The 12,740-nt window shown below is 43.7% G+C and overlaps 1 protein-coding gene across 1 annotated transcript in view; it reads right to left on the bottom strand.

The window, feature by feature from the left end:
- BPTF (bromodomain PHD finger transcription factor) overlaps positions 1–12,740 on the bottom strand; it is a 141,731-nt gene that overhangs the window by 106,689 nt on the left and 22,302 nt on the right. The window contains 1 exon segment of the mRNA XM_047758213.1: positions 5,869–6,691. Coding sequence (XP_047614169.1) covers positions 5,869–6,691 — 823 coding nt within the window.

The raw sequence follows: 12,740 nt of genomic DNA, 5'->3' as shown, positions 1-12,740 counted from the left end.
CTTCTTAAATCCTTTGACTCATGTAATTTCAAAGGTCTGCACATATTTAACCACATTCAAAGGGTCTTCTCTTCTACTTGCCTGAGCATTGTTTTATACACTGATACACACTTGCCAGGAAACAGAACTTTTTTGGAATATCACTTTATTTCATATTTTCTAAAAATGCCTTTATTTCCAATTTTTAAAGTATCCAGTCTTGATAGAGCCAAATCCATCACACTATCTTTCTCCTCTCAATTATAAGCATTGATTTTTACCAGCTAACATAATGCAAGTTGCAGACTTCATGATGATGGTTTGGAAACCAGACTACAGTATAAAAGTAGTTATTAAAAATATTCTCAAAGGAGTTCCCAAGAATGGCTCAGCAGTAACAAACCCGACTTGGGTCCATAAGGATGAGGGTTTGATAACTGGCCTCACTCAGTAGGTTGGGGATCTGGCATTGCCCTGAGCTGTGGTGTAGGTCGCAGATGCGGCTTGGATCCCGAGTTGCTATTGCTGTGGTGTAGGCCGGCAGCTGCAGCTCCAATTCGACCTCTAGCCTGGGAACTTCCATATGCCAAGAGTGTGGCCATAAAATATATATATATATATATATATATATATATATTCTCAGAGGTCCCATTGTGGCTCAGCAGGTTAAGAATCCAACTAGTATCCATGAGCATGTGGGTTCAATCCCTAGCCTTGCTCACTGGGTTAAGAACCCGGCGTTGCCATGAGCTGCAGTGTAGGTCACAGACGCAGCTCGGATCTGGCGCTGCTGTGGCTGTGGCTGTGGCATACACCCGCAGCTGTAGCTCTGATTCAACTCCTAGCCTGGGAATTTCTATATGCCTTGGACGCAGCCATTAAAAAAAAAAAAAAAAATCTTATAAAGAAGTCATAGAAAAATAAAATGAAATCTAAGTCCTACTTCCTAATAGCCATACATAGAGTCTTGGGCAAGTTCTAGAGCAAGTTACTTAAATTCTCAGAGGTTCAGTTCCTTACCTATAAAACGCACACAAGGAGTTTCCACTGTGGGACAGTGGGTTAAGGACCTGGCGTTGCCTTTGTGGCAGCACAGGTTCAATCCCTGGTCCAATTCAGTGGGCTAAGATCTGGTGTTGCTGCAGCTGTGGCAAAGGTTGCAGCTGTGGCTTAGCTTCAATCCCTGACCCGGTAACTTCCATATGGCCCAGGTGCAGCCATAAAAATAAATAAATAAGAAATAAAAATAAACAAAACAAAAAAAGTACCTATATTGCTGGGTGGTTGTGAGGATTAATGAAAAATGTATAAAATGCTCATTAGAACACTGTAAGGCACATATTAAGTGCTCAATAAATGTTGCTATTGGCCTCTGTTATTACTAATCCATCAGCAAACTAATTCCACTCGTATGTCCCTAACACCATAGTCTAGACCGCTACACACAATTGTTGCGTAATAAGCCTTACAGACGTCGGGGTCTAGCTCTATGTGAACAAAGCACCTGTGCCATCTCTGGGGCCCTCTAAGGCAGCACAGGGAAAGATGTGAGAGGCAGTGAAAATGAATATCCAAAAAGGGCGAGGCAGGACAGGGAAGGACAGGGAAGGCAGGACAGGGAAGGCAGGACAGGGAAGGGAACATAAGAATGGGAGAACAGGAGCAGAGACTACGTTTCACTTACTGCCTGATTTGCTCACGCAATAGTGACGGCTCCGAGCCTTCTGGGGAAGGCATACGAGACTGAGTGAATAGGGACTGTCAAAGTCTAGAGAGTACGAGCACCAGGCTCCCTGAAAGGCAGTGTCAGTGTCACAGACTCTTCACTCAGAATGTAAGACTGCATTAAACTCCAAGCCAAAATGTGGTTACAGTTGCATCTCCACTAGAAATGACCTTGCCAACACAGGTTTCCATGCCACAACCTCTACATCACGATGTGAGAAAGGCGGCACAATGAACACCATGACCAGGAGCTCCCACTGTGGCTCAGCAGGTTAAGGACACTACGTAGTCTCCATGAAGATGCAGGTTCAATCCCTGGTCTTGCTCAGTGGGTTAAGGATCTGGCATTGCCACAAGCTGAAGCTTAGGTCATAGAAGAACCTTGGATCCAGTGTTGTTGTGGCTGTGGTAGAGGCTGGCAACTGCAGCTCTGACTCAACCCCTAGCCAGAGAGCTTCCATATGCCTCAGGTTCAGCTGAAGAAAGAAAAAAAATAAACACCGTGACCAGATATCCCGAGGTAAGGGAGCAAGAAAAAAAATTATACAAATTTTTAAAAATAACTAATCCAGAGTTCCCGTGGCTCAGCAGTTAATGAACCTAACTAGCATCCATGAGGATTCGGGTTCAATCCCTGGCCTTGCTCAGTGGGTTAAGGATCCCAAGTTGCCGTGAGCTGTGGTGTAGGTCACAGACTCGGCTTGGATCCCGAGTTGCTGTAGCTCTGGAGTAGGCCGGCAGCTCCGATTCGACCCCTAGCCTGGGAACCTCCATATGCCTCGGGAGCGGCCCTAGAAAAGGCAAAAAGACCAAAAAATAAATAAATAAAGACCTAAACTTACATAAGTATAGAGAAAATAAGAACAAAAAATTGGGGGAAGCAAGAAGGCAAATGAACAGTAACAGCCTTTGGCACAACCAAGAAAGCCCAATCTGAAACATAAAGAGCGAAACCAGAACCCAAATCACAATCTTCAAAAAGACACTTCTGAACTGAGAAGGGGAGTACTGACAGCAGAACGGGGCTTGAAAGTGGTTTTAGGAGCAGACCTGTAGACCACTTGTCGAGCCACTAAAGGTTTGGTCTCCTTAGGAGATAACACTGAAGTTCTCTGGACCAGCGGACACCAGCAGCAGGTGTGAACGAAGGTGCTAGAGCAAATCAAAGTCCTGAGTAGCTCTGCACACAGCAAATGCTGTATGCCTGGTAAATGCTGCCTGCCTCCACCAATTAGCCGGCAAGACCCTCATGCTGCAAGCAGGACACCACTTGACCAGCTCAAGATGAAACTACAAATAGTGACATGAGGGATCACTGAGAAAAAAGACTAAGAAAATCACCCTGTGACTAAGCTCAAAATTGACACTGCCTACCCACCTGCTCAGAACTTCTAATCAGCTGTAGAATCCAGCAATGTTAATCAGAAGCAGAAAATTATGGATTAATAGATATCAGAGGATGGAAGAGACACACCAACACAAACGCCAGGAAGCAGCAGCCTGTAAGAAAAAGGACCAGGAGTTCCCATCATGGCTCAGTGGTTAACCAGTCTGCCTAGCATCCATGAGGACAAAGGTTCAATCCCTGGCCTTGCTCAGTGGGTTAAGGACACAGTGTTTCTGTGAGCTGTGGTGTAGGTAGCAGATGCTGCTTGGATCCTGCATTGCTGTGGCTATGGTGTTGGCTGGTGGCTACAGCTCTAATTGGACCCTTAGCCTGGGAACCTCCATATGCCCTGGATGCGGCCCTAAAAATCAAAAAAAAGAAAAAGGAAAGAAAAAAAGGAAAAGGACCATGCCCAGAGGAAAAATACACATCAAAAAAAACTACCAATTAATATCCCCAAAAATAAAAGGAAGTATTATTTCCAGGAAAAAAAAAAAAACAGCATTTTATTTTATTTTTTAAAAAGGAGGATGATGGAGTTCCCGCTGTGGCACAACAGGATCAGCAACATCTCCGGAGCACTGGGACACAGGTTTGATTCCCAGCTCAGCACAGTGGGTTAAGGATCCAGCATCATTACTGCTGTGGTGCAAGTTTGATTCCTGGCCCAGGAACTTTCCAAAAAATAAGACCATTTTAAGAACAAAAGAGCTCTTAGGAAATGAAAATATGTGAGCAAAAAGAAAAACCAAAGAGTAGGGCTTGAAGATAAGGAAACCTAGAAAAACTAAGCGACACACATTTCCAATACATATATATATGCACACTAAGTATGTTTACATACATATGTACACACACAGACACACACTCTGAAGAGGAAAACTGGAGAGAAAAGATAAGAAAATCAGGAGACCAAAACAGGAAGTCCAACATCGATAAAATAATAGGTGAAGATAAAATGACAGGGAAAAGGAGAGGACAAAGTCCTCAGGAGAAGTCCTCAGAACTGACTCAACTGTCACACAGAAAGTGCACATCAGGAGTTCCCGTTGTGGCTCAGCGGTAACGAACCCAACTAGTATCCATGAAGTTGCAGGTTCGATCCCTGGCCTTGCTCAGTGGGTTAAGGATCCAGCATTGCCATGAGCTGTGGTGTAGGTCACAGGCTCGGCTCGGATCCTGTGTTGCTGTGGCTGTGGTGTAGGCCTGCAGCTGTAGCTCCAGTTTGACCCCGAGCCTGGGAACTTGCATATGCTGTGGGTGCAGCCCTAAAGAGACAAAAAAAAAAAACAAGAAAACTGCAGAACAATGAAGGCAAAAGAAGATTCTATAAGCTTCAGCATAAGTCCAAACTGGTCACATACAAAGAATCAATGAATGGATTTACGTTTCTCAACAGCAATACTGTAAGAAGACAAATGTACAAAATTCTGAAATTCTGTTTATTATGCATCATCTTTAAAAACTAAGGGTGAGGAGCACCTGCTGTGGTGCAACAGGACTGGGAGTGTCTCTGCAGATCCAGGACACAGTTTTGATCCCCAGCCCAGCATAGTGGGCTGAAGGATCTGGCGTTGCCACCGCTGTGGCCCAGGTTGCAACTGTGGCTCAGATCTGATCCCTGGCCTGGGAACTCCGAATGCCACGGGGCAGCCAAAAAGGAGAAAGAAAAAAGAAAATAAAAACTAAGGGTGAGCCTGGCTCAGACACTTCTTTCTATCTGGCCTGCCCGGACCATGTGCTAAAGAAGTTCCTTCTCCTCTCTCCATGCATGCTCTTTCACTTCACCCCCACCACAAATATCTGATCTGACCTACATCTGAGAGTTTGAAGAAGGCTCTGGACACTTTAGAAGCTGAAAATACAAAGCAGCCCACTCCCTCTGACCACACAAAATGTCCAACACCAAGTCCATGCTGCACTCCTGCCAGAGATGCTGACCAGTAAACTCTGCTTTACCTGACTTCCTGCTGACTTTGCCACTGTCCTGCCTGCAAGAATCTCTTGAAAACTCTTAGGAAAGCACAAGCCAGACTCTGACCATGATAAGTGTGTTGGGCTTATCGTCTCTGGGGGGATAACACTCAATAATGGCACCACTAATCTTGCCTTAGGTGGTTTGTTCTTGCTGCTCCATTTTATTTTTATTTCATTTTATTTTTTTAGGGACACACTCACAGCACATGGAGGTTCCCAGGTTAGGGGCTGAACTGGAGCTGCAGATACCAGCCTACACCACAGCCACAGCAACGCCAGATCCAACCTGTGTCTGGGACCTACACCACAGCTCATGGCAATGCTGGATCCTTAACCCACTGAGCAAGGCCAGGGATTGAACCTGCAATCTCATGGTTACCAGTCAGGTTCGTTAACTGTTGAGCCACAACAGGAACTCCCTGCTGCTCCATTTTATATGCAGATATAGTAAAACTTAAAAAAAAAAAGCAAGAAAACCATTAACACCAAAACTAGGATGGAGACTACCTCCAGGTGGGCCGCAGGGACTCTAACAGGGCAGGTCCCGAGTGGCAGGTGGCATTCCAGGCACTGAATACAATGGTGTGTGTTTTGCTTTTTTTCACACACCCTTCTTTCCTTGAAAATTTAAAACCTTTTAATGCACATATTCCTTCAAGCTAGAAACCAGTGAACTACACACCCCTTCGTTTAACCACAGAGGTTTATAACACATCAGCAACACAGCTCTGCTACATCTGTCATGAAGGGCGCTGACTTAATTTTAAATACAGACAAAAATGAAGACCCGATTTACTTACATTATGAGTCTTCGGTTTAAGAACCAGTATTTCCTCCGACTTCTGTCGTATCCAATAGGCTCATGCCGAATATATGGTTTGTTTTTTTGGATTTCAGCAACGCAGTCAGTCACACCGGGCACCTTGTGTGCCACACAGACTTCACACTGCCATTCATCCTCTGGCACCTCCTCGAGAGGTGGCTTCACACATTCCAAATGGTACACTGCTGAGCAGGTCTCACAGCAAAGCAAATCCCCGAGTTTGTGACACACCCGACAGTGGTCGTCGTACTGGATCACCCCTTCGGACATCAATTCCTCACGGGCGATATTTGTGGTAAGAAACTGATCGACTAGGAACTGCAGAACTTTGATCTTGTTCTCCACTGGTCCATAAGGGTAGTCCTCTGCTTCCTGGTAAGGAAGAACGTGGTGGTACTCCTTGTCACTCTCACAGTACACCCGCAGCACCTCCGGCCACGTCATGCCGTCGATGAAATACAGCGTGGAGTTCACGCTATCTTTCAGATCAGCAGGTCCAAAGGTGGTATTGGAAGTGTCTTCTTCGCGCAAAACTGCCTTCAAAAGCACGACGTGCATCTCCGCCATAAGTGTGCACTGCTCTTGACTCACCAGAGCAGCACAGAAGTCCTCAAATCGAAAAGGAGACAACCTTAAAACCGTGCCAAAGTTCCGCAGTACCTCATAAATGGCAATAACATTCATTATATGCTCGTTAGGCACCATTAAATCCTCAGAGGACTTGGGAAATTCAAGGGGTGGGATGTCTTTTTCTTCCAATATTGGAGAACGAGGCCGATGTACTCTTGGTTTTCGCCTACCTGTAAGTAAAGAAACAGGATAATTAGGAATCAATGCATCATTTCTACAAACTAAGAGTTTCCTGGTGTTTCTATTTGGACATATACTTCAAAAAAGAGATGAGATGGAGTTCCTGTCGGGGCTCAGCAGTTAGCGAATCCGACGAGGATCCATGAGGATGCGGGTTCCATCTTTGGCCTCACTCAGAGGGTTAAGGATCCCGCGTTGCCGTGAGCTGTGGTGTAGGTCACAGATGTGGCTCAGATCCTGTGTGGCGGTGGCTGTGGCTGTGGCATAGGCCAGCAGCTGCAGCTCCGATTCGACCCCTAGCCTGGGAAGCTCCATATGCCGCAGTGCGGCCCTAAAAAGCAAAACAAAGAGAGAGAGAGAGAGAGAGAGAGAAGATATATTTTTCTAATACCATCAAGTTAAAAATAATACCAAGAAGATTTAGCTCTAATCTTTAGGTCCACAGAAAATCTAAACTCAAAGTTTCCAAACTAGAAGTTAAAAAATTCTGATTATGCTCAGTTCTCAACTACCTAGAGGGCTTAACAGGTATCCATGATAAACAATAACAGTGCATTTGGGAAAGATCTGACAAAAACATAAATGAGAGAAAAACATCTCCACGGAAGAGAACAGGCGCAAGAGGTCTCACACAGTGTCGGCTGCACTCAGAAATGCCTCTCAGCAACCAGACAGGAAGTCCTCCGGTGCAGCACCCCTTTTCCTCTGTAAGACGGACTTCCTGAGAGCCCGGGAACGGGGAGTTCCACACTGAAGCACAGGGTGAGGGCTGAGACCGAAAGGAAGGCGTAAGGAAGAGAGAAGCAGGTTCTGGCACGGGGAGAAGACGGCGGGTGGGGAGGAAAGAGACAACAGATTATACTTTTAGATGTAAATTAGGCAGCAGCAGGTGCTGAGAAGTGATGTCCAATCCAGCACTATGCATGCATGTAAATAAATGTAACAATAGATCGCATCGAGAGCTCAGTTTGGAAGAAGCACGCAGATCTCACTGAATCCTCTCAACCAATCTATGAGGTTTGGTTTGGTTTTGCTTTCTGGCCACGCCCAAGGCATGTGGAAGTTCCCAGGCCAGGGATGGAACCTGTGCCACAGCAGTGACCTGAGACACTGCAGTGACAGCACCAGATCCTTAACCTGCTGTGCCACAAGAGAACTCCTATAAGGTATTTTAATAAGAAAATTTGTTGAAAGAAACCAGTTTCTCCTAAACTGCTATGGCTGTATTATTATTATTTTACTTTCCAACGATGTTTAGGAACATGATGTTAGGAAATGTATTTTTTTATTATTATTATTATTTTTTTGTCTTTTCAGCTATTTCTTGGGCCGCTCCCTCGGCATATGGAGGTGTTCCCAGGCTAGGGGTCGAATCGGAGCTGTAGCCTCCGGCCTACGCCAGAGCCACAGCAACGCAGGATCCGAGCCGCATCTGCAACCTACACCACAGCTCACGGCAACGCTGGATCGTCAACCCACTGAGCAAGGGCAGGGACCGAACCTGCAACCTCATGGTTCCTAGTCGGATTCGTTAACCACTGCGCCATGACAGGAACTCCAGGAAATGTATTTTTAAACACTAGAATTAATTTTAATGAGATCAATTAACATTAAATTCATTTTTGTACAATTAAATTTTATTAATCATAGTTCTGGGTTGCCGGTCACCTCTTAAGTGACTCCTCCCCTGCAGCTAACTTTCATTATGTACAAACTAAAACAGTACATGGCACCAGGAGGAAAGTATGCTAAAGAATACAAAAGGTCAGAGTTACTGTCGTGGCTCAGTGGTTAACGAATGCGACTAGGAACCATGAGGTTGCGGGTTTGATCCCTGGCCTTGCTCAGTGGGTTAAGGATCTGGTGTTGCACTGAGCTGTGGTGTAGGCTGCAGCTGCAACTCGGATCCTGCATTGCTGTGGCTGTGGCATAGGCCGGCGGCTACATCTCCGACTGGATCCCTAGCCTGGGAACCTCCATGTGCTGCGGGAGCGACCCTAGAAAAGGTAGAAAGACAAAAAAAAAGTCACTATTTTACAGAATGCACCCCTAAAACTCATTCATTGGAAAGAAGATTTTCCAAATAAGACTATATCCAGAAGTCTCCATTGTGGCTCAGTATGTTACAAAACCAACTAGTATCCATGAGGATTCAGGTTCAAACCCTGGCCTCACTCAGTGGGTTAAGGATCCCACATTGCTTTGAGCTGTGGTGTAGGTTGCAGACACAACTCAGATCTGGTGTTGCTGTGGCTGTGGCATAGGCCAGCAGCCGCGGCTCTGATTCGACCCCTAGCCTGGGACCTTCCATATATCACAACTGTGATCCTGAAAAGCAAAAAAAAAAAAAAAAAAAAAAAAAGGAGTATATCCGTTACTTTCTGTAGAAAATAGTCCCAGGGATTAATCTGAGCCAGACCCTCCTGGTGAGCCTATAAAGAAAGAAAGAAACCATCTCCATCTCAGCAAATTTCCACCTACTACAAAGAAGCAGTTTTCACAGAACCACCATCATACTAGTAATAAACACCATGATGGTAAATTCAGTCCATTTCACTGTCTTCTGGAAATCATTTGGGTCTCATCTGCATAAGCACAAATGAAAGAAAGCAGAAAAGAATGAAAGGGAACGGTGAACCTAGAGGAACAGCCTCAACTAAAAGGGAAGAAACATTAGTCACCAAAGGAGACAGACCAGCTCATAGAAACAATCCCTGAATTCCTCTCAGCCGTCTATGCAAAATGCCGTTAAAGAGAGTCCACGCAAAGGATTACGGAAGGCAAGGCTGGAAAAGTAGTTAACAGCACCAGCACACAGGGATTCTTAAATGTTAGGTTTAGCCATTTGTACGGCACTTTATTTTGGCAGTAATGAAGGTTGTTACAGGTTTTCTGAGCAGGCAGGGACATGTGGGGAATGTTCCAGAAAGACTTCTCTGACTTCAGGGAATACAATGAATAAATAGGACAAGGGGAACAGACCAGAGACAGGGCATCTTCTGCAATTACCCAGAAGATAAAGAACTGGATTCAGACTCTGGCTGTGAGAACTAAGAAAAGGATGGATAAAAGTGACTTCATGAAGAAAGAAATCACCTGGGGTGGAATGTAACACACCACCTTAAAAGTTAACTCTGGTATCACTTTCTCCAAAAGATTATTCTAACTCCCCCCAAAGTCTTCTAAATTCCCAGGGCTTTCTTTGCACCATTTGTTACCATATATTATAATTCACCAAATCATGGCATCTGTTCCCTCTTCCTGGCTGAACACCCAACTCTTATGCCAAAGAAAGATCTGGCACGTTCTTTCATTGTAAACATGTGCCAGCATCATTGCCTTTAGAGAGTGACCCCTCTCCCAGGCCATGTGATGCTGATGGGGCCCCCAACTGCAGTACTCCATCTCCTCAGCACTGCATGCGGACAGGACCCAGGGCAGGGAGGTGGTCTTGCCTGGGATTTTACGTTTACACGAGATCAGGTGCGTTGGGCATGGTACGGCCATAGGCGAGATTTTCTCTTCAGATGCGAGTGAGAAGAGCTCTGAAGCTTATTCTTTTCATGAAGGTGGCCCAGGCTGTCTGTGGCTCATCCACCCTTCCCTCCCTTGTGGAGGAGCAGAGTAAGGACAAGAGACAGAAGCACAAGTGAGAGAGAAGCACTGGTAACTCGTCTCAGGTGCAATGTCACACAAACCTAAAATCAGTCCTCTTTTGCTTAAGTGAACGTGTTGGTTTTCTGTCCCTTGCGAATAAGAGTATTGATTAAAACAGTATCTGACATTGTACACAAATCTTTTAAGGAGAAAATCAGTAAACTGCTCCTTAAAGATTATCAATGAGAAGAGTTAATGTTAAAAAGAGATGGCTGATAGCACTCTTCTGCAAGGCAGTAACAGAAATACCGTCTAATTTAATGTCTAATTTTAGAGTATCAGCTTTCATACATTTTGAAAAATTTTGGATTACCATTGTGTTATTCTGATATTTAACAGTTCATTTGGCTTTATATTAAGCTAAAGTCTGTTAGCGTTCTGTTAGTTTCAGAGGTAAGAGAAAGGCAAAAAAAAAAAAAGGTTCACAAATTCTGCCTTCTATTATCCAGCTGAAAAACCACAAAACAGCGCCTGTTCAAGCTATGACTAAATACAAACTGAACAATGCGAGCACTTTTGAGAGTTAAAAAAGATTAAATACTGGTCCAGTTCACTCTGAAGCATAACTGGTTCAATTTTTAAGAAGGCAATTTGACAAAGATCTATCTGAATGCCTATACTTTTGACCCAGCAATTCTACCTCCTGGAAGTTATCCTATAAAGACACCAACACCATGCATTTAAATAAGGACAAAAATACTTAAGACAACAGTTTATACAAGCTGAAGTTTTGTGTGTATGTTGTGGTTTCTTTTTTTTAAGCTAAATATACATCAATACTTAAATCATAAAATATGATACATCTAGACAACAGAATCCGATCTAGCAGGTGAAAAGAACAAGGTAAAATTCATATGTGCTATAATAAAAAATCTTTAAGATATATTATTAAGTAGAATAAAAAGCCAGCTACAAAGCAATGAATAGAATATCATTTGAGAAAAGAAATTAGAAACAAAAAAAGGGGGCAGTAATAAAGAGTACATGTCTAAGAGGGCATACACGAATCTTTTTGAAGTAGTTGCTCCTGGGGAGGATAGATGAAGGAAAGGAAAGGAAGAAAGATTAATTTTTTTACCCTTTTATATTTTAAAATACCACATGCATTTATTTTTATTATAACATTTTAAAAGAAAAACATTGGGCAGGCATCTCTGCAAACATATAAAAATGTTAACATTTAAATCAATAAAATGATGCTGCTAGCTCGGCTATTGATGGTCTTATATGACTACAAGTATAAGGTCATTATGCCAAGTTCAAAGATTCACGTTTACAGAACTGAGCAGAGATTATAGCGTATAAAGAGAAAACTCATAAAATTAAACCACTTAAGCCCATCAACTGTCAATCACTAGTATTAGCAAGTCAAGTCATTTCAACTATTCAGGGAAATGAATTTATAATAGGCCAATGAGGATTACACTCATTACCACTTTCAACACTGATCTTTCCAGCAGATAAATTAATTTTCCTGTATTTAAAAAAAAATGGATTTATGTCAATCTCACTAGTTATCAGGAAAAGGCAAGTAAAACCAAAATGAGATACTGTTTCACACTCGTCATGGACAAAACTTTAAAAGTCCATCCAGAGTTCTCTTGTGGCACAGCAGGTTAAGGATCCAGTGTGGTCACTGCAGTGGATTGGGTTGCTGCTGAGGCATGGGTTTAATCCCTGGCCTAGGAACTTTCATATGCTGCATGTGCAGCCAAAATTTTTTTTAAAAAGTCCATTCAAGCAAACTTTGGGGAAGAACAGAGAACAAGAGAAACACCAGCATACTGCCAGCAGGACTGTAAACTGATACCACCACTTTAGAGAACTTGGTAACAGTCAAGTTAAGGTCGTAGGCAGAGCCCTGAGAGTGGGGTCTGCAAAATTTTGCCCATGAGCTAAAGAAACACATTTTACATCTCAATCCGGGGCACACATTATCCCAAAACAAAAGCTCCACAAAACTACTTCTTATACTAGTATCTTCTTTTCCATTCTATTCCATTAACTTCTATTCTATTCTCTCTCTGCTTTTATTTTATCTTTGTCTTTTGTCTTTTTTCTAGGACCACACCTGCGGCCTATGGAGGTTCCCAGGCTAGGGGTCTAAAAATCGGAGCTATAGCTGCCGGCCGATGCCACAGCCACAGCAACACACGATCTGAGCCGCATCTGAGACCTACACCACAGCTCACAGCAACCCCAGATCCCTAACCCACTGAGTGAGGTCAGAGATCGAACCAGCAACCTCATGGTTCCTAGTCAGATTTGTTTCCACTGAGCCATGACGGGAACTCCTCTCTCTGCTTTTAAAATATGCTGGTTGCAGCCCACTGTTTGAAAAACACTTCTCTAGAAAAACATCCATTGCACATTTGCAAAACA

The sequence above is a fragment of the Phacochoerus africanus genome, chromosome 14 (assembly GCF_016906955.1).
Source record: "Phacochoerus africanus isolate WHEZ1 chromosome 14, ROS_Pafr_v1, whole genome shotgun sequence".
Lineage (NCBI taxonomy): Eukaryota > Metazoa > Chordata > Mammalia > Artiodactyla > Suidae > Phacochoerus > Phacochoerus africanus.
Note: the sequence above shows the minus strand (reverse complement) of the source record. Positions and strands in the feature narration are given on the sequence as shown.